Source organism: Pavona decussata, unplaced genomic scaffold (assembly GCF_977016875.1).
Source record: "Pavona decussata unplaced genomic scaffold, jaPavDecu1.1 SCAFFOLD_84, whole genome shotgun sequence".
Lineage (NCBI taxonomy): Eukaryota > Metazoa > Cnidaria > Anthozoa > Scleractinia > Agariciidae > Pavona > Pavona decussata.
The window spans coordinates 1,574,193-1,595,000 of record NW_028145502.1 but is presented as its reverse complement, the minus strand read 5'-3'; the positions used below and the strand labels follow the sequence as shown (position 1 = coordinate 1,595,000).

The window sequence follows — 20,808 nt, the reverse complement described above, 5'->3', positions numbered from 1 at the left end:
TAAAATTCTCAGCGCACTGGCGAAGTAGCACAGCTTAAGGAGACAAACAAAAACGAAAGTTAATTACGCAGTTCACAACTAAGTTACATAGTCACTAAGATAAGCGGGGCGGCGAGTTGAACGGCTGGACCTGCGTGGACCGGAACTAGCAGAGGAGGAGGTTTTTTCGGAGACTGGAACACTAAAATCGTCTGACGGGGGTGGAGTAAGAGAGTCTCTTCGATCTGCAAGAGGACCAGCCGTAGCGAAGTGGGGAGCGTCTCCCTCCGGAGCTGGAGAAAGCTCGGAATCTGAACAAGTGTCAGCTGCTTGAGGATCTGGAGGTGTAGCGAGCTCGACAGGAACCACAGGGACAAACGGGCTAGGAGGGGGCGGAGGTACAGGAACAGGATTGGTTTCCTCATTAAAGCATTCATCACTACGAGGTTCCACGGCGACATCTTCACAATAGGAATCGGCGTTGTAACGACGGGAGAGGTTGAACGAGGGGTCAACGTGCTCAGGAACGCGATAACACTCAGACCGTTTGACGCGATAAGAGGTAGAACGCAACTGAGAACCGGTAAACTTCCGCACACTACACCACAGGCCCTCAACAGAAACCACGAGATATCGATCACGAGCACGATTCTTGGAGCCGTCAGAGGTAATGTAAACGAGATCGCCTACTTCAACAGACGGTGAAGTGGGAGGACTGCGCCCAGGAGCCTTGGATCTCTCGCTAACTGGGTGGTTTCTGAGGCGTGAGGAGTGCTGCTCTCTGAGAAGCTGGAGATCCGTTACAGGAATCTGCCAGTTAGTGAACTGGTCGCGCTGAAGCCACATCTCTCGGGCAGGCAATCCTCTGTTGCGGATACGGGTATTGAGATTAGCGGTCGCCACAGCCAAGGAAAGGGGGGAGATTGGGTCACCCCCTGGACAAATACGTAGAAGTTCGTCCCCAAGTTCGGCAATGCACTTTTCAGCCACAGGGTTCTTATTAGGGTTCTTGATACGCCCGACCTCCAACGCAAGACCATATTGCCGAAGAGTTTCATCGCTTGACAATGCGGAAAAGCCAGGAGCGGGATCTACTCTTACGACGGAAGGGGGACCAGCCAGGGGACCCAGCTCAAGGCATAAGCGGAGAAGACCGTTACGAATTGATTCGCGCCGCTCATCATCCAATAAACAGGTGGCTGTGAAGGAGGTTGTAGTCTCGCGGACGACAAGTATCAACTGACGGTAGCGCTTTATGATGTCCGCGGCGAAGGATATACCAACACCGTCAGGAGGATCAGAGGTAGACTGCTCAATGAGGCTGGAGGGAACCTTTTTCAGGGAAGAGCACAGGTGGCAACACTGGGAGCACCCAGTGCGACAGAGCGACAGAGCGAGTGTGACAGAGCGAGGGATGACTTTGTCAAGGTCCAACGCGAAGAAGTAACGCTGAGTAACCAGCTTCATCTGGTGGCGCGAAGGATGGTCCAGTTTCACATGTAAGGCGGTGAGAAAGCCATCTATTGCAGAGCGAGGGATGACTATACACTCTCTTGGCGGAGGAAAAAGGTTCATCTCGTCTAACAACAAGGAGACCGTCACGAGAAATGGAGACTGAGTTCAGGTAACGCTTGACGTCCTTGATGTTTGTCAATTTCTTTGAGGGACGAGTACCTTGCTTAAGATGAGAGTGAACTCGTCTGAGATCCGGACACTCTAATTGAGTTTGAAGCCAGGCGGCACGACTTGTAAAGGGCAGAGAGGCCTGTCCGGACAGTACGTCTTGAACAGAAATAGGGCGAACAGCCAAGTCCTCAGCTTCTGACACGAATGAACAAACCTGGCAACGGGGGACATCACAGGCAGGGGCGTTTCGACTGGCGAAATCAGAAGGGAGGTTCGCAGAGCCAGCTAAGTGGAGCAGTGAGACTTGGTAACGACTAACTGCTGATAAGAAAGACGTCACACGAGGGCTGGAAGAAAACTGACCCCGGCATAACTTTTCGAAGGCTTGTACACAAGGCTTGCTGTCAGTTAGGACATAAGACTTCGGCTTGGCTTGGATTATGTAAGGAGCGAAATGCTTGACAGCGGCAGCAATAGACAGAGCCTCTATTTCACAGGGCAACCAGGAGGCTTGATGTTTTTTGAACTTAGCACTGAAGAAGCCGGCGAGATGCAGTTTCTGGTTGCGAAGAACATAGAGGGTGGCGCCAAGTCCACTCATCTTGACGGAACCGTCGGTTACGATCCATAGCTGATCCTCAGGCTTTGGCAGGGTGATGGATTTGTTGGAAGTAAGCACCTCTTGGCAAGAGCGGAAACATACAAGGAGCTCATCAGACCAGGTCACTGTGTCCTGAGATTGGCGGCCAGCCGCAAGAGACTCAAGAGGAGCGAGGTACTTAGCGCAGCCACTCAAGACTCGTCCAAGCATTTTATAGGAACCAACAAAGGAGCGGAGACCGCGAACATTCTTGCAAGGCTCACACGACGCTAGAGCAGCTACACGATGAGGTGAAGCACGGATAGAGCCTTGGCACCATATCCAACCGAGAATGGTGGTGGAGGCAGGACAAACGACGGTCTTTTCGGGGGAAAGGCGCAGATTACAGCGGTCTAAAGCGGAAAGGACCTTCCGCCAGTTCATGAGGAGCTCTTGAGGAGTATCCCCGCCGCAGTAAAGGTCGTCGGCTATCTTAGCAACGCACCCTTCTTGTAGGAGGTCGCCAACGACACGGCACATCAGCTCTTCTAAGGCTGTCTCGGAACCAGGGATACCCATGGCACAACGTGTGTAGACGCGGACCCCTTTAAAAGGGGTAACTACGCCGCAATACTTCATTGAATCCTTTGAAAGAGGAATTTGATAAAAAGCCTTGGATAGATCGGAGACCACGATGTACTTCCAGCGGGCAATCTTTAGAAGGGTGGAATCTACGTCCGGCATTAGCGAAGGTTGAGGTTTGCTGTAACGGCCTACATCGGTAAAGGCTGTGACCAGGCGAAAGCCACCATTTTTCTTTTTCACCAGGAAAGAAGGGTTGAGGTACTCGACAACAACCTTCAGGTCTTCGGGGCGGCGGAAGACACCTTGAGCCTCTAGTTCATCGAACTTGCTCTGGAGCAGATCAAGTTGATCTCGCGAGTACTGTGGAACGCGGCCTTTGCGCTGGGAAGGCTCTACAGGACCCATGTTCACAATTCCTTCGATGGGACCAGCTGTTCCGTTATAACCAGGGATGCGAGGATCGAAGACAATTTGAAATTCCTTCAGAAGAGAGTTGAAAGAAGCTTTCTGAGAGGAGGACAATAAAACATCAGGATCTACTGACACTGACTCGGCAGGCGTAAGGAGAGGTGCCGTTAGCATACTCGGTGCCGGGTAAGTTTCGACCGGAGAAGGATCTGAAGCAGGATCAGGAACGGTTAGGCGCGCTTGGCAGAAATGATCGTTCTTACGAATCAGTAAGGGCTCATCAGAGTCATTGAGAAGTCTCAGTTTACCCCCGACAGCTTGGACGATGACGGGTTGTGGCCATGCGTGTGTAGGTTTACGGTGATTAGATGAGACTGAGTCAGTACGAGGCTCGATGGCGAGTGGAGAATCTTTAAGAAACTCAGAAGGGGCGTCGACTTCAAGAAACTCACCAGGCCAGACAGTAGTGTTGGCGCAAGGAGCACGTAGGAGGTGACAGGCTCTAACAGCGTGATGGGCTTGAGAGATCTGAGAAGAATCATAAGATGCTACATCACACCCAGCAATAATGATCTCATGTTTGGCAGGGCGAACAGCTATGTCATTTGAAGTCATGAAGGGAGTCCCAGCTAGTATATCCACGTCTAAGTCCTCTACAACGAGGGCCTCCAGCATAAGGGATCTGCCACGGCGAACCAGCTGGAGACGGGTCTCACCAACCACGGACAACGGAGTACGACCATCAGCTTGTAGGGCGGTCTGGGTGCTTTTAGTGACCTTTGCACCGATGTGTTTGGCTAGAGAAGCCCTCATCATGTTCGTTTCAGCGCCAGTATCAATAGTTAAACGTAAAGGATGGTGACGAAAAAAGGCGTGAAGAAACGGAGACTGGGATATATTAACACGTCGGGAAACAGTTGACTCCATTGTAGGAAGGACACCAGGGCCACAATTCTGCATCACGGGTGTGTCTAGGGGAACTGGAGACTCCACTGGGTCGGAATTCTGATAACAATCACAACTGTTCATATCGACGTCAAGGCTAGCCACTTGTCGAATTCTAGACATGAAAAGGCGGTCAGACTCAGGCAAGAACTTGCAATTACTCAAGAAGTGAGAGTGAGAATCGGGGCGTCCAGCCTGTTGGCACAGAGGGCACACCTTCAATGGTCGCGGTTTGGGAGGGCCTCTGCGACGGGTAAAAGCAAACGATGCTCGATGTTCCGTTTGAGAAGCAGAGCGGAGGATTTTAGATTCATCGCTGGTGTGAAGCTCGTCGAGAAGTGAATCAAGTGCTTGGGAAATTTCCGGTTTCACGGAAGCGAGAGTTCTGCAACGTAACTCAGTACCATAGCGCTGTTTGACGAGCCGAGGTAGGTTTGGATGTAGCAAACGAAGCCAAGTTAACACGATAAAATTTTCTAGAGAAGGCGAAAGTTCCTCGTCGGCCACAGGAGCCTCACCGTGATGAGTAATACCGCTAGAAGTTGTGAGAAGATTATCCTCAACGAAGGCCATCAAGCTTTGGAACAAATCCTCTGGACGTTGCTCAGGTTTCAGAGAAATATACGCGAGATCTAAGAACCGTGAACCAGTGGACTAAAGGCCATAATGCTGTCGGATCGCTTGCCAAACGCCGTTTATAGAAGTTGAGTTCTTAACGATGGAATTCCTAGAAATAATTGGAGAATAGTTCGCTATTTGGCCAAGCATCATTTCCAGATGTGTCATCTTCTGAGCTGCAGTTCTTCTTCGGGCCGCAGGAACAGATTCAGGATCATTCGAGAAACCGCGAAGAGGCGAAGCATTCGTTTTCTTACCCCAGGACGAACCATCGGTAAGAAAATCTGCAAAATTAAGATCGAGGGACAAAATATACTTTAGGTTGTTCTCCCAAGCCTCAATTGAAGTAATTGTTTCGTTCGAGGTTAGCGACCACTGTTTCGGCGCTCTATGGGAAGTCATCTTGAAGAGTTAAACTCACGAAATTCAGACACAATCGATCGAAGGAGCGAAAAGAACACTTTGACGTCTTTTGTGGGTCCGTTGAACCGAAACGCTGCCACCACGCCAATGATTAGGGCAGAAACTTCGAACGAGCGTCCACGTTTATTCAACAGAGAATCAACTGAAATGCAAAACTAACACACTCGCGAAGCGAACAGGTAACCAAGGTAACAATAGAGATATGCGAACTATGGTGTGAACTAAAGCGTGAACTATGCACAACAATAAAACTATGCGAGTAATGGCGCTTATTGACACAATTAAAATTACATCACAGAAATGAAAATACTGTTGACGACTCTGGCTATCGACAATAAGTGATTTTAGTTGGATAGTAGTTGAATGTTAGCTTGAAAGAATGTAAAAAAGAATGTAAGCCTATGCCACATGTAGTAAATTTAAGCTTTTAGTTCTTTAAGCTTTTAGTTCTTAAGCTTATATTATTCAGTCGTACACTGAAGGAAGCCCTACGTATGCCGTCCCGAGGAAAGCTTTATTATCGTCTATCAAACTGTATATATTTATGATTTGATCAAATGTTCTTCTATTTGCTTTACTTCCGTTATGAATTTTTTTTATCATTTTGTTAATTGTAAACTTGTTTCCGCTATGCCCGTTTGCTTAACAATTCTTTAGCGCGCATCGAATCGGGAGATTGATTATTAAACTAAAGTGCTTAAGTTATCTTAAGTTAAATAAAACATTCAAGAGACAAAGAAACGTGTGTAAAGTCAAAAACTCTAAAATGAAAGGAAAGCATTCATGAATTAATTATTTAAAACGTGATCGTATTTACCCAGACATGTGAACAGATCTGCCAGGGCAAGCGAGAAAACAACATGCGGCGTTGGTGAGGGAACTCGTCTTGTTACTCGCAATTTTTTGTACCAGTTGACAAGTTGGACAATGGCTCCAAAAGAGGATATCGTTGCTGTGGTAATATAAACACTGCTGAAGGCAATCCGTTTCTTCGTATCAATTTCTTCCTTTGTGATGCAGTAAATCGATGCACCGCGAAGGAACGCCATGATGTAATTTTTTTGTGAAACTCAACCATGGCCAAGTTAGGGTACCAATGCCCGGCCGTCGGGTTAGGGGGCGGGAGGGGGAGGGGAGGGTAGCGTAGACTTGGCCTCTGGATGATATTGGGAGATAGGAAAAAACTCTTCTGAAAATTTTGAAAATAAATAGGAGAGACTATCGTGGTCAACGTGTTGGGTTATCCTTAGCTAATCCCTATAAATTTTGAGGAAAGTTTTTCCTAAAATACCGGCGTTAAATCGAAAAGCTAATTATTATGACTAAAACTACAATGGACATGTTTTTGAAAAATGACTAACCTTATCCCTGTAATAACTTTCATAGTTTCCTTTTTCCTATCAGATCTTTTGATTATTTATCCGTTATCTCAATCAGGGCCTCACCTTTAAAAGAGAAGTATCATGAGGTTTTTGGTATCTTTTGTTAAAAATGATAAAGAAAGACCTTCAATCAGCTGTCAAATAATTCCAGAATGATGAGAGGAAAGAAATCAACTCAATTCTTGAAAGGAACAATTTGTGATGTGTTCTAGCGCATTTCGGAAACAAAAATGCGAGAACTTGAAAAACATTAGCCTAACATTTTTCAAGTTTCAATCCGTTCCTACCTACTCTGTCTCTGGCCAGAGGCACTAATCGATAGTTTTATTGCACTGGGGTGATAATTTATAACAAACTTGACAATTATTTAGTTGTTTCTGCTGAAAGACAAACAATTTTTGGGTTGTGAAATGATGTCGAATTTGCGTGTTTTCCCTGAGTTTAATTTTTCAATTGTTCGTTCCCTACGGAAGATGTTGAGTCATACGAGTTACAAACTCTGTAAACGTTTTTCAATGTTGATTTTGTGCCTTTTCGTCCTTCTATTGCGATTCTCAAACTCCCAAAAAGATTTCGGACCAGAGAAACCATCTTACATGCGCAAAATTCATTATCAAAAAATAAAACAACCGGCAACCTGTAGAAAAAGGGATAAGAGAATTACTTTTCGGGCCCGAAAGCTCTTCAGTCGGGAGCTTTGAGAAATGCACACAGGGGCCAGTTGTTCAAAGCCCGATTAACGAGAACTTTGATTCGAGTTTAAAAACTAAACAATAAATATTTTCCAAAAAGATATTTGTCCCTCAGTTTCGACGTTGAGTTTTCTTTACCATTAGCTTAAAATTAGATCTTAAAAACATTTTTTAACGAGCGAGCTGAAAACCTCGTTAAACTTTTAATCGTGTGTTAGAGTATCGGCTTTCGAACAACTGGGGGCTGGTTCTCAAACCCTTCTCCCGCCCAGTTCGCTCATTTACAGATAAACCTCAGTTTGCATGTTTATTACCCGCGTCTTGGGCTGAGTGGAAATTTACTCAATGCAAAAAACAAAACAAAAAAGGCAAAAAGTAGAAAGGACGACCACCCAAACACATATATATTCATCTTTGAAGGGAGACGTCGGGCTGGCTTATTCGGTGCGCTGGTAAAAGAGACGAGATGCTCGCGGGTACCCTTGAGAGGTTAAAATTCGTGGTTTGGTAGCACTTACAGTGTTTAGAGTATCCTTTCAACGCGTGAATTGGAAAACAAATTGATATGAAACTAAAAATACATATGCATCGAAGCCGTACGTTCAATTCGTTCTTGCGGTCTACGAAAACATCCCAGCATGCAGCTGACCAATCTGGATAGGAGAGCAATAGGCCAGAAAGTTTTCATCAGAAACATGAAAATTAATGTTATATCAACTCTGCTGATAAACCTAAATTTCCTTTTTACTCTCCAGCGATGCAGCACCATAGTTTCTTCAGAAACTAATGCCTTTATTCTAAAAATTAGCTATTGATAGCATATCAAGTCAGTCACAAATATGCAATGTAAACTCAAATTATCTTCCCCATCCTCTTCAAGAGAACTCAGGGTATTCGAACGGTGCCCACTCCCGCCCGCGCTTGTCGACTGAAGATTGTGAGCGCTTGGTTTGAATATGCAAGAATGCTCCACCACGTTTTTGGCTCCCGAAAGTCGATTAGATTGGTTCACCTCTCAGCGCTTGGCCAACTGGTCATCTTACTCTCACAAATAGGAAGGGAAAGGTTGGAAATTTTAATAACCGTCGATTATTTGAAGAGTCAAGCTAACTACACACGCGATCCCTCACCTCACGACATGCATGGGTGTGTTTTCTTCTTTTAATTTTCACGGCTTATTACGGTTCATCTCCTCCAAAAAGTCAGTGTTATAATGTGTTATAACACTGACTTTAAAAGCAGATCTTATAACAGTGACCAAAATGTCAGTGTTATAAGATCTGCTTTTCAAACCAAACTGATTGCAGGGCTGACACAACGGCAAAGGGCTTATTTATTTGGGCCAATATTTCAACTAGTACAACTAGTCTTCCTCAGGGCCAGAGTTACAATGAGAAAAACTAATGGCTCTTAGACTAATATTTATTTGGGCCAATATTTCGACTTGTACAACTGGTCTTCCAAAAGTTTCCTATCTGCTTTTCCTGCATAGTCCGCATAAACTGTGCAAAAATACTTCTGTATTAGGAGGTTTCGTCCTTGAATTTGTCCAAGAGGTCTCTTGGTTAAGCCCGTTATGCTGCCTTTACCTACTCTATAGGTTTACATTTAATATCAACCTCGTTTGCTAGCTTTTCAACGGTTTTTACATTGCGCCAGTCCAGCTTGCGTTCATTCTGTTTGACCTCGAGACCAACTTGTTTGTAATGACGTCCTAAAACTTGCAAACAAAAATTTGTGTTTTTGCCAGCGCAAGGGTTTTTGTTTACTTTTGTGACTCTTTGCAGATCGTGGTGTAACAGATCGAAGTTATCGCTCGGTGAAAAGTTACGCTTTGAACACATAGCTATCTCATTTCCTGCTGCTCTGTGCGACAGACAGAAGCTAACTAGAACATTTGAAAACAAAAACTCTGCATACGGAACATGAAATGCTGTCTGCGGCTCAGAGAGAATGTTTTCCACATGCTCTGGTCCAATTTTGTGCCCGAGCGGAAAACGTTTATTGTATTTCTTTATGTCAGTGCATAACTTTATATTCCAATCATATCGATCTTTTTCGAAGTACCAGGCATAGCTGAGAATAATGCTCACTGGCGAAATTTCCCCTTGATAAAACGCCTTGAAAGCTTTCTCAAAGCTGGTAGTTTTAAATCGTTTCAATATGCATTCCCTGCAATGATTGAAGGTATCGCGGTAGATGTATACTGGGAAATAGGTCATAAAATCAGCAACAAATGGTAATCCCAACGCCAGTTTTGTAGTTCTTTCCCATGTGGGTACCCAGGGGTCGCTCATCGAGCAGTCCCACCCCAATACCCGTAACTTTGTGCCGTTCCAAATCGAGGACTTTGTAACAGGTGTGATGAAGGCAGCGTCGTTATCCATCCATCCCACAATGGTGTCATTTGTATACAAATCGATAAAGAAACTACTCCAAAGTTGGCGGTTGTAACCTGGAGCTCTTGGAGAACCACGAAAGTCTAAAACGCTTGGTTCTTTGGGAAGCGGCTCATACAGTACCTCAAGCTTGTATTCTGGAAAGTGTTCCTTCGTTTGTCGAATAATGTTTTGTGCAAATGTATGATCAGCCACTGATTCTTCATCAAGCACTATGACTGTCTTTCCGTATGACGGCGGCCAAAACAGCACAGTACTCCTAAATAAGTCACAATAATAACGTTGTCTGTGCTTTTCCAGTTTGCCTGCCATTCTCACAAACAGTGTTATTGGGGTTCCTGTGACCCTTGGGGCTGACATGCTTGATGGGTTGCCTGTGGCGGTGAAGTTATTCTGGCGCTTGTACCAAGCGTACTGGAAATCGCTCTTTCTCCAAACCTTGAATGTTAAATATATGAAAAAAGCACTGGAAATAAAGCAGGCGAGGGAGAAGAATCTAAATGTGCATCTTTCTCTAACAGCCATCTTTACCATTTACGTTCGTGTCAGTCTCGTAGCTACCTTAGCTTGTCATGTACACCTACAAAAAGAAGATAGAGTATAAGCGACGAATAAAGGCTCAGCTTACACTTGCTCCGTCATGATCAGTTGCCCGTGCCGAAGTCCAAATGGAGTCCATCACAAGAAAGATCACATTAAAATTAGTCAGTTTACCAAGTTTGAGGTTCTGTCGTTAGATTGCAACCATGTAATTTAAGGCTTTCAAAAAATCGGAATTCCATCTCAGGCTTGATTTTTTTTTTCATATGACGCGATTTTTTATTTTTTCATGTGACGCAATTTGAACAACTTAAACTTAAACTTAAACTTAAAAACTTGTGTAAACTAGGGCCCAGTCCTTTTATGAACTTTGGAACGGGCTTAAGGTTTCAGTGCTACTTTTGTACTTGAAAGGCATCTTCATAATGTTAGGAGAGAAAATCCATAGCTTACTATTAATAGTTACTATAGTTTTGAGGTTCTCTTTACTGAATAACGAATTGTACTATTGGATCTTTTAATACGCGTAAAAACAAACCATATTTAGCCATGTTTAGTATTTAGCCATTCATATTTACTCGCATTTACGAACTAGTTGCCGATATTTTATGCACTTGTTCTTATAATAGATTATATATTTAACTGTCGTATTCGCTGTCTATTATTGCACATGTAAACAGTTGAGTGTATTGATAAGTTATATAAATGAGGCTACCGGCGCACCATCTTTTTTACATCGTTTTTACATCTTTTTTACATCATCCTCACAAAAATCCCACACAAATTTAAAGTGAAAATTTAACTGAAAACCCCCGAGCGCACAGATAAAATCTCACACAAATTTAAAGTGAAAATTTAACTGAAAACCATCATTTTTAGATTAATTTTAACTCAAGATTTAACTCAAGATTTGAGTTAAATTTGAAGTGAACAAAAAATAACATTAAATCTTCACACAAATTTAGTCAAAATTAAACCCGCGTCCAAAAAGTGTCCTCTCACAAATCTTCACACAAATCTTTACACAATTTTTTGATAAATTTTGCCACAAAAAAGGTATAAAAAATTTATCAGAATATTAATTAAAATGGAGTTGTCGACATTAAAGATATCTGAGTTGAAAGACATGGTAAAGAAGAGAGGCTTGACAAATTTTTCACGTTTAAAAAAATCAGATTTAATTGATTTTTTAAACAAGAGTCAGATAAAGCCAAAAATAAACCATGAAACAAACCAAGAAACAATCAAAGAAAAAAACTCGAGGTTGATGGAAGAAATTACCAAACAATTGATAAGGGAATCGGCCGAGAAAACAATCAAACAAATTTATTTTAATGCAAACAAAAAAGAGAAAAAGTGGTTGTTTTTGGATGAGGCACTCGCTTGTTTAAAATCAAACGATCAAGACACAGCCTTCATGTATTTGAATGAAATGTATAAACGCGTTGCTTTTTAACTAATATCAATCAGTTAAAAAATAAATCATTTTTTGTATTTTGACTCGTATTTTCTCTCTGTTTTTAACTTTATTGATGGACAAATATCAGTCATGGTTTGATCAATAATAAGCATTTCTGAAACGAAAGAATCCAAATCAAAATGTTTTCCTCGAAGATGTGATCTTAAATCTGTCAAAACTTTTTCATAGGTTGTGTAAGCATACCTGAACATTTCAATCTTTTTGTCAAACTTTTTGTAGTCTGAAAAGGTTTTTAGTAACATTCCGGCTCCAGAAATTGCTCCTAAAATGATTGGGTTAAGTGTAACACCACCAGCAATTGTTCCACTCACAATGAGTGTTGTACTTCCCAATTTACAAACAAGACTCATGTTTTTCATGGTTCTAAATTGTTTTTTATAACACCACCATTTTTTGTGGTAAAATTTATATAGCGATTTGATTGTTTTGAGAGTGACCTCATTCAAATCTTTGTCAATGTGATTGAAATTGATGACTGAACGTTTTCTGTTATCCATTTTTGTTTATTTACAATATTTTATTCTTTTTCTTTATCATCTTCATTGTTGTCTGGAAGTCGTATCCGGATGTATTCAACAAAATACTCCATTGCCCAATCAGATGGATGACTTTTAAAATAGCAATAATAGTTTTCAAATGACACATCGAAGAAAAATTCCAATTGGACAAATGATGATGCAACCAAATCGGATTTCGCATGATGATATCTGTTATTTCTCCTGATATATGTGTTTGTCACAATGATTTCCTGCAATGTATTGATCCCTTTGATGTCATCTTTGCTCAATATTTTTATCCATTTGTAATTTGTTTTTGCAATTGTTCCACTTTTTCTTCCTATTCTTTTGGAAACTTGGTTGTTGAGATATTCATCAATACCTTTAACCAATTCAGCTTTGAAAGCATTCAATAATGTTGTAATTTTGGATTCAACTGCAATCATACTGTTTATCAATTGTTGGAGTGAAATTGCATGATTTGAATTGACCCCGTCTTTAACGACTAAATGTCTGTTTTCTGTATCCAAATGACCGTCATCATTAACATGAATTAATTCTTTGTGAACAAATTTCCAATCATTTGGTGTATCAATGCTTTCAATAGTGAATTCTATTTTATTTCCATTTTCATCTAGAATATGGTTTCCATTTTCATCTTCAACGTATGGCATATTATCTTATTTAACCACATTAAATTAAAAAATTGGACAAATCATGACCCATCTAAATGGTATTTTTGAACCTGAAGATCTAGCACCTGCAATGTTATCAAAAGTATGATTAATGTTAAATTTAAATGAATGGGCGCTAATAGGTCCTCTAAAAACTTTTTGTTCAAATTTGTTGCCTTTTTTTTGTCTGAAACAAAATATAAAAATCACGAATAGAATGACTTGCATAAACGTATAATGATTCAACTCTGATTTTTTCTGGAAACGTAAAAAATATTCCACCATGCATTAAAAGAAAGGGAGCTCTATTTGCCCAATTTCCAGAATACATTATTTTATTGTTGGGTAGTTTCATTTGTTTATGATTTCTATCAAAATAATCGGAATGTAATACTTTTAATTCAAAAGTTCCAGTCACAGCAGTTCCTGCACCAATGCTATCCATGATTGATATTGAACTAATACTGACAAATTTGGTTGATTTTGGTAAATCAAATGTATTTCTTCCACTTATTATGTTTCCTATTCTGTGATATGTGTCAGTGTTTGATGTTTGACCTTGTATTTTTCCATTTAACAAAATTTGCGCATTTGAGACCTGTATATTACTTGTTAAAACAACTGAATAAAAATTAAAATAAGTATTTCCGTCAGCAGCTATTTGAAAATTATTTGTTGGATTTGTTTTTTGAAAAACACCACTAGCAATAGTTCCAGTGTATTTCGTTTTGAATAAGTTGGTAAAATAACCCAAATTCATTGCTTCAGAATCATATATCGGATTTACTAAACCAGAAATAATTTTATTATTCATATCCAAATTGACTTTCATCTCCATATCTCCATTTTTATAATCAAACATCTCATTACCCAAGCCGTCATAAACTCCTGGATAAACGCTATCTGACCAATCTTTGACACCATAAGCAACAAGATGACATTGTACTGGAGTCGCTGTAGCAGTTCCATGCATCGTCAAATAGATGTAATCTGGAGTTTGTTTGCTGTTGTTATTGAATTGAACCAATAGCTTGCTATAAGCAGTGAAATCACGCTGTACAGCTTTGTGGATGTATGCTTCAGATGCAGTACATGACAATTGAATATTAGTCATTTCTGGTGGGTAGAATTCAAACACAATTGTGTATGTTCCAATAGCAAGAGGATAAATATTGAAACCAATTCTGGATCTGTAATCATTGCTTCCACTGTCTTTAATCAATGTGATGCCATATGCTTTGTTGTTTTGATGTGGGGATTGATTGAAAGCAACTATTCCATTCACAGTGACATTGTATTCTGAACTGCTTTCATCAGATTCAATAAGATATTTGAATTCATTTGTTTTATGGCTGCTGACAAGATGACTTTGCTCTAATTTGTCCTCAAAAAAAATTTTTTGGTAGTAGCATCATTATCATCAGTCGGTTTGGCGATGGATTTAATCTGTTTATTATTCATATCAAGATTGCCTGTCATTGGGATAGTTCCATCTTTTTTCAAATATGTAGATAAATCAGGTGATGGTATTTTAGCTATTTCTGTATCAACATATGCTTTAGTGGAAGCATCATTATCATCAGTTGGTTGAGCCATATCTTTGATTTGTTTATTATTCATATCGAGGTTTCCAGTCATTGCAACACTTCCATCTTTTTTCAAATATGTAGATAAATCAGGTGATGGTATTTTAGCTATTTCTGAATCCACATATGCTTTAGTGGAAGCATCATTGGGATGGGAAGGATTTCCAAGAATCGTTATTTTATGACCTCTCATATCTAAATCACCACCAAGAGCATTGGGTTTCAACCTGTTGAGAAAGTTATGGTCAACGTAGTATTTATTGACAGCATCATTATCATCAACAGGTTGACCCATATCTTTGATTTTATGATTGTCCATATCGAGGTCACTATTGGAGACTTTTTGTAAATATTTTGTATCACAGAAACCTAAATTAACGACATCATATGTATTTTGTATATTAGCTCCAAGGTTGGTAATTTGTTGATTACCCATATCCAGATTTACAGTCATTTCAACGGTGCCATCTTTTTTCAAATATGTAGATAAATCGGGTGATGGTATTTTTTTAATCTCATCATCCACATACTTTTTATTCGCTGCTTGATTGTTGTTTGTGGGTTTTAACACCTCAATATTAGAAAATACTTTTTTACCAGTAACATCCTGTTCTGTTGATGTGACCATTATTTCGCTTTTAGCTCGTCCACCATAACCATCAAAGTTTTGTAAATCCGGTATATGAAGGTGAATATTGTCATAAGACTGATGTTCAGTCATTAATCTGACACTATTAAAGCTACCAGCACCATCTGGTGTGTCCTGCAGATAGGCGCTGTTGGTATGAACGCTACCAGTTTCGCTGTAAATTACTGCTTTATCAGCTTGCACATTACCAGGAGCATTATCCAGCAATTGTATTTGGCTCTTTGTGACAACATCATTGGGATCAGCTCCTTGTTTAACATTGACGAGTTTTTTGTTCTGTATATCATAATTGTTGTCACCATCTAACTTGAAACCAATCCCTGGTAAACCTCTGTCTCCTCTCTCAGCTGAGGAATGGTTATAATTTAGTACTCCGTTGTAAAAACTCATTTTATTAACTATTCAGATTATTTTAGTAAAATTTTTTGCGTTGAATTTTCGTGGCTTATCAACATACAGAAAAGTGTACGGTTCTTTTGTTGCTGATAGGTAGTCGTCTTTGTCTATGCCTAAATCTTTGCATATTAAATTCTTTTCTCTTGTGTTTGGAAAATCGAAAATGCAGTAATGGGAGCAATTCAATCTGATGGTTTTGTCTGTGTTGTAAAAAGACTGAGACAGATAGATGCAGCTGCAATTTTTATTTCGAGAGTTTGTAAAATAATTTCGTATCTCTTGATCATTTTTGGTTCCGGTGTTAAGGTAATCATCGAAAATGACCAACTTTTGATTTCCATCATCCATTTCTGACAAAGGAATTATCTCACCGTTGCTAGCTTCAATGATATCATAACCGTATTTTCTTGAAAGAGGTTCAAACATCTTCAACAAATATTGATACTTGTTCTGTTGCAAGTTTTTAGCATATAGATAGATCTTGTCAAAAAATAACAGGGGTTCGTTTATCATATGAAGCAACAGATTGGTTTTCCCACCCCCACTCGGAGCGCAGATCAACATTCTAAAGCATCTATCAGGCATGAAAGTATACAACTGGGTGAAATCACTGTCTTCATCACCTTCAACGTCATAGTTTGGTATCTCCATTTTATTGATACACAACAGAATTTTTTTATTTAGGGAGTTTTTTCAATAATTTTTACAACTCGCTATGCGACACGCTATGCGACTCGCTATGCGACTCGCTATGCGAGCTTTTTTATATTCAATAACCCATTTTTTATCCGAAAAAAACAATATTTTGTTTCAAATAAATAAAATGAGTCTCCTCAAGTGGAAAGAGATGGCTGAAAAAAGATCGAAAATCGGTCAAGATATCAATACTATCAGGGAAACGCTTAAACAAAAGAAAATAACCGATACAATGAGTGATGTTGAAGCAGAGAAGCTTTTCAAACCGATTACATCTGATTTAAAAGAGTTTACAAAACCTCAACCTATGAAAAGACGGTTGCTAAGGAAAAAAGCAGAGGTTCCAGATTATGGCATCAATATCGAAGATGAAGGAAAACCAGATTACGGTTTTGAAGATTTGTTTGATGAAGGGGTTCAACCACAAAATACGAAACAGCTTGTTCCAAAACCACCCTCTTATGATGAGGTTCTCAAAGATTTGGAAACAGGAAAAAAGAAACTATCTATCGATCCGGAGTATATGCCACAACTTGAAGACCCCCCAGAATATGAAGAAGATGAAGTTCCAGATTATGGGATTTTTGAAGAAGACAGAATAAATGAGACTTTGGATGAACTTGGAATAACCAACTATGATGACATTGAAGCACAACTCAAAAGGGATGACATGACAGAAAAAACGAGAAATTCTTATTTGTCAAAAAAAATCGAAGATGCTGACAAAAAAAGAAAACAGCTTCCAGGCTACAAAACACACATCACAAAGCAGTTGAACAAAGGTTTGATAAGCCAAGCTGAAGCACAGTTCAGAAGAAAGGTCATCGACGACACTCGAAAAGTTCTCAACGATTATATCAACTATAACAAAAATAAGTTGAAGAGTATCAAAGGCTCTGGTCTCAAAAGAAAGACAGCAAAGCGAGGTGGAAACGCAAGCGTTGTTTTTCTTAACCCGAAAGAGGCCGTCAAAAAGTTAGAGTTAATTGTTGGATCAATTGGCGCTGGTAATAATAGCATAGAGCTCAGAAACACCGGTGTTGCTATTCTCGATATTTTATTGAGACATTCCATAATCAACAAACCTCAATACAACAAAATTTATAAAAACTTTTTTCATGTAGACAAATAAAAAATGCAACGACAATTGGTGTTATCTTCTCATAGCGTCAAAAACCAAGCAAAGAATAAGCCTAGCGATTTTACAATCAAATATACTGAACCGATAAAACTTAATCCAAACAGACAATATGAACTGGGTTTAGACCGAATCATATCGATGTCTTTCACATGGTTCAATATTACATCAGATTTAAACAACCAAAAAATAAAATACTCGTCTGATAGTGGAAGTACTTGGAAAGATATAACCTTTCCACCAGGCACATGGAACTATGTTGATTTTAACGATTTTATCAAGGAAGAGACAAAAACAGGGACTTCAAGCAACCCTTCATATCCAATAACCTTGGAATTTGACAATACAACTTATAAAACAATCATAACACTAGCATCAAACTATCAACTAGATCTCAGAACATCAAATTTTAATGATCTGATTGGTTTCAACAAACGAATTTTAACCAGTACTGAAAATGTTGGTGACTACACTCCAAATCTCAGTCAAGATACAGAGATTTTAAATATCCACTGCGATCTTATTTCAGAGAGTCTTGTTGATGGGGATGAGACAGATATCATCTATACCTTTGGAACAAACGATTTGACTCCCTCCTATGCTTTTACTAAAGAGCCTTTGAGAGTTCAATTCAATCCTGTAAACAAGTATCTCATAAATACTATACGGATATACATCACCGATGGAGAACGACGAATAATACATTTGAATAACGCTGATACCGCATTTTCTCTTATTTTGAAAGAAAAAATATAAAAGGTAATTATAATAAAATGCTAACATATAATTACAAACGAATTTTTCACCCGAGACTTGGAAGATTTGTTTACAAACACAAGGGATCGGGTTTGATTGTGGACAATATTTTCAAACCGATGAAAAGGATATTGAGCACAGCTACCCAAGCTGTTTTGAAACCTCTTGCTAAAAAAGCTTTGAAATCGGGAATAGAAAGTGCTGGTGATAAAATCGGTAAAAAAGCGGTCGATTTTGCAGGAAAAAAAGTTGCCGAAAAATCAGGTCATCTTTTCATGAAAGACCTACAGTCTTTGGGAAAACAACTTCCAAAAGCAACAAAAGTATCGAAACCCAAACAAAAAGAAGTAGAAGATTACAATGTAATTTTAAATAGATTGATTTCTGGAAGCGGAATGAAAAAGAAGAGAAAAAAACACGTTTAATTTATAAGCGCATCATAAGCGCATAATTTTTTGCATGAAAAACATGAAACGTGTGAAGAAAAAAAAACAAAAAAACAAAAAAAGTTTTAAATATATAAATAACAAGATGACTTTTAGAACAAGTGATAAACTTCAGAGATATGAAATGGTCAGATTTTCCCTTGACAATATCATTGAACAACCTGCAAATAATAATTCCCAGAAAAAAACAGGATACAAATTTACAATAACCGATAGATCGACTCTTTTCGATTATTATAACGGATATTTCGAGGTATCCAAAGAGCTCCAAAAGAAAGCTGATGGAGCCGGTTATGCAGCTGCTGACCGAATTTCGATGATTAATGGGTCACATTCTCTCATCAAACACATGGTTATCAAATCTGCTGGTAAAATAGTGTACGAGAGCGACAACATTCACAGAATCACAAATGCTAAAAATTTGCTGGAGTACAGTGATGATTTTAGCAGGTCGGTTGCCAAAAATAGTTTTTGGTATCTTGACACAGATGGTACAACAGCAAATACAAATTTGGGTTTTGAAGCAAGACGGGTTTTGACTCAGGCGAATAACAACAATGGTGGTGGTGGGGCCAAAAGCATAAATGAGATCATTCCGTTGAATAGGTACAGTTTCTTTGAGGAATTGGAAGACAAGATGATTCCTCCCATGCAGCTCACATTCGAACTGACATTGAATGATGATGATGAATTAATTCACAAAGCAGCTGCTGCTAATGATGGGCGGGTGGTTGTCACTCGACTTTATCTTTGGCTTCCAAAAATGATTCCCAAAGATAGTGCATACAGTGAATACGTGAAAGATTTTCTAAAACCAACCAAATGGGTGTACATGAGAGATCTGTACAACCAGAGTGCAAACACAAGAGCAGTTCAAAACATGTTTCAGATCAGCCCAGCCATCGACAATGTGAAACATGTATTCATTTATCTGCAGAGAACAGATGGTCCAAACAATGAGGAATCGGAGAGAACCCCTTACATTTTCGACACTTTCAAGCTGAATTCTGCAGATGCCAATAGCTCTCTTGCATCATGCCGTTTGGAGTATGGAAACAGCACTTTTTATCCTGAATTGGAGTACGATGCTGATTCAAAAGTAAGAATCTTCAACGATCTAATGTCTTATGCTTTTCGAAAGAATGATATGAATACAGGAACGCAGTTGAATCTGCATAATTTCACATCTCTTTACGGTCTTATCTATTTTGATTTGACCTATCAAAAAGAGGCCATCACTCGAGATCCAAAACAACTGATTTTAAACTACAGATTAAATACGGCACCGACAGCTAATGTGAGAGCTCATGCCATCGTATTTTATGAAAGTGAGGTAATTGTCAACAAGGTTGGAAATGAACTTATGATGGTCTGATTCAAAAGTTGTGTTTTTTGAATTTATTTTATTTGTATCAGATAAAATAACATGACTCAATTGTACGAGATAAACGTCAAACTTTCTGACAATCAGAAAAAAAATCTGAGTATCGCTTTTCACAAACGTGAAACCATCGTCTTTAGGTTGAAAAAAGATGCCCTCGACGGAAGTGATACTCTTTATGTGCCTGCAAAAACTGTAAATAGGTTGGAAAAAAACCGCGCAATGAATAAGGGAATGGATATCAAACTATCCAAGTCAAACATAAGAAAACAGGTGGGTGGTTCACTTTTGAGTTCAATCTTGACACTTGGTCAAACTTTAGGACCTACATTGGCAAAAACTTTGGGAATGTCAGCTCTTGCTGGTGCCGCTTCTGAAGGAGCATCTCAGATTGTGAAAAAGATATCTGGAAGAGGTGTACAGACAGGTGGTTTTCTCATTCCAAATTCCAAAATAAATCAACTTATCGCTCATAAACATCTATTGAGTGATAAACAGAAAAAGGATATTTTAAATGCCCTACAAACAGGCTCTGGAGTAAATATCAAACCCACAAAAACACAAACGGGTGGTTTTCTTGGCACACTTTTAGCATCAATCGGAATACCACTGGCCCTTGAGGCTGTCAAAAAGATGTCGGGTTCAGGAGGTCCAAGAGTTGGTAGACCACCTAAACAAGATGGTGGAGCAGCACCGAGACTTGGAGCGTATCAACCACCACCTCCATTTTTTGGAACATGGGAACAAGCAAGAGGAAGAGTGGGTGCTGGAAAAAAAGGTGGAAAAAAAGGCGGAAAAAAAAAGTCGGGAAATGGGTTGCTTCTGGGGAAAAACAGCCCATTCAATGGGATTCCACTGTTGGGAGCAATCCTTTGAAATTCCACAAAGACATACCCTTGAGCAACCATGATCTGTTAAGATGGTGTCGTCAT

At 39.7% G+C, this 20,808-nt stretch overlaps 4 protein-coding genes and 1 pseudogene across 5 annotated transcripts in view; 1 reads left to right on the top strand and 4 right to left on the bottom strand.

Moving 5' to 3' along the window:
- Nucleotides 1-6,213, bottom strand: part of LOC146475354 (G-protein coupled receptor 143-like) — a 23,872-nt gene extending 17,659 nt beyond the window's left edge. The window contains exon 1 of the mRNA XM_085115752.1: nt 5,982-6,213. Within this exon, the coding sequence (XP_084971878.1) occupies nt 5,982-6,213 (232 nt within the window). The remainder of the gene's footprint in view (nt 1-5,981) is intronic.
- LOC146475351 (G-protein coupled receptor 143-like) overlaps nt 1-20,808 on the bottom strand; it is a 91,595-nt gene that overhangs the window by 17,659 nt on the left and 53,128 nt on the right. The window lies entirely within an intron of this gene.
- LOC146475352 (uncharacterized) overlaps nt 1-20,808 on the top strand; it is an 87,317-nt gene that overhangs the window by 24,011 nt on the left and 42,498 nt on the right. The gene's annotated exons all lie outside the window — the stretch shown is intronic.
- LOC146475355 (uncharacterized) lies at nt 79-5,143 on the bottom strand (annotated as a pseudogene).
- On the bottom strand, nt 8,556-10,305 carry LOC146475353 (uncharacterized). The gene has a single exon (XM_085115547.1). It carries the CDS (start codon nt 10,169-10,171, stop codon nt 8,828-8,830), a length of 1,344 nt encoding a protein of 447 aa, XP_084971673.1. The 5' UTR covers nt 10,172-10,305; the 3' UTR covers nt 8,556-8,827.

What these genes read in the sequence shown, in the direction of transcription:
- LOC146475353 (XM_085115547.1), bottom strand. Translation starts at nt 10,171, where the DNA reads ATGGTAAAGATGGCTGTTAGAGAAAGATGCACATTTAGATTCTTCTCC.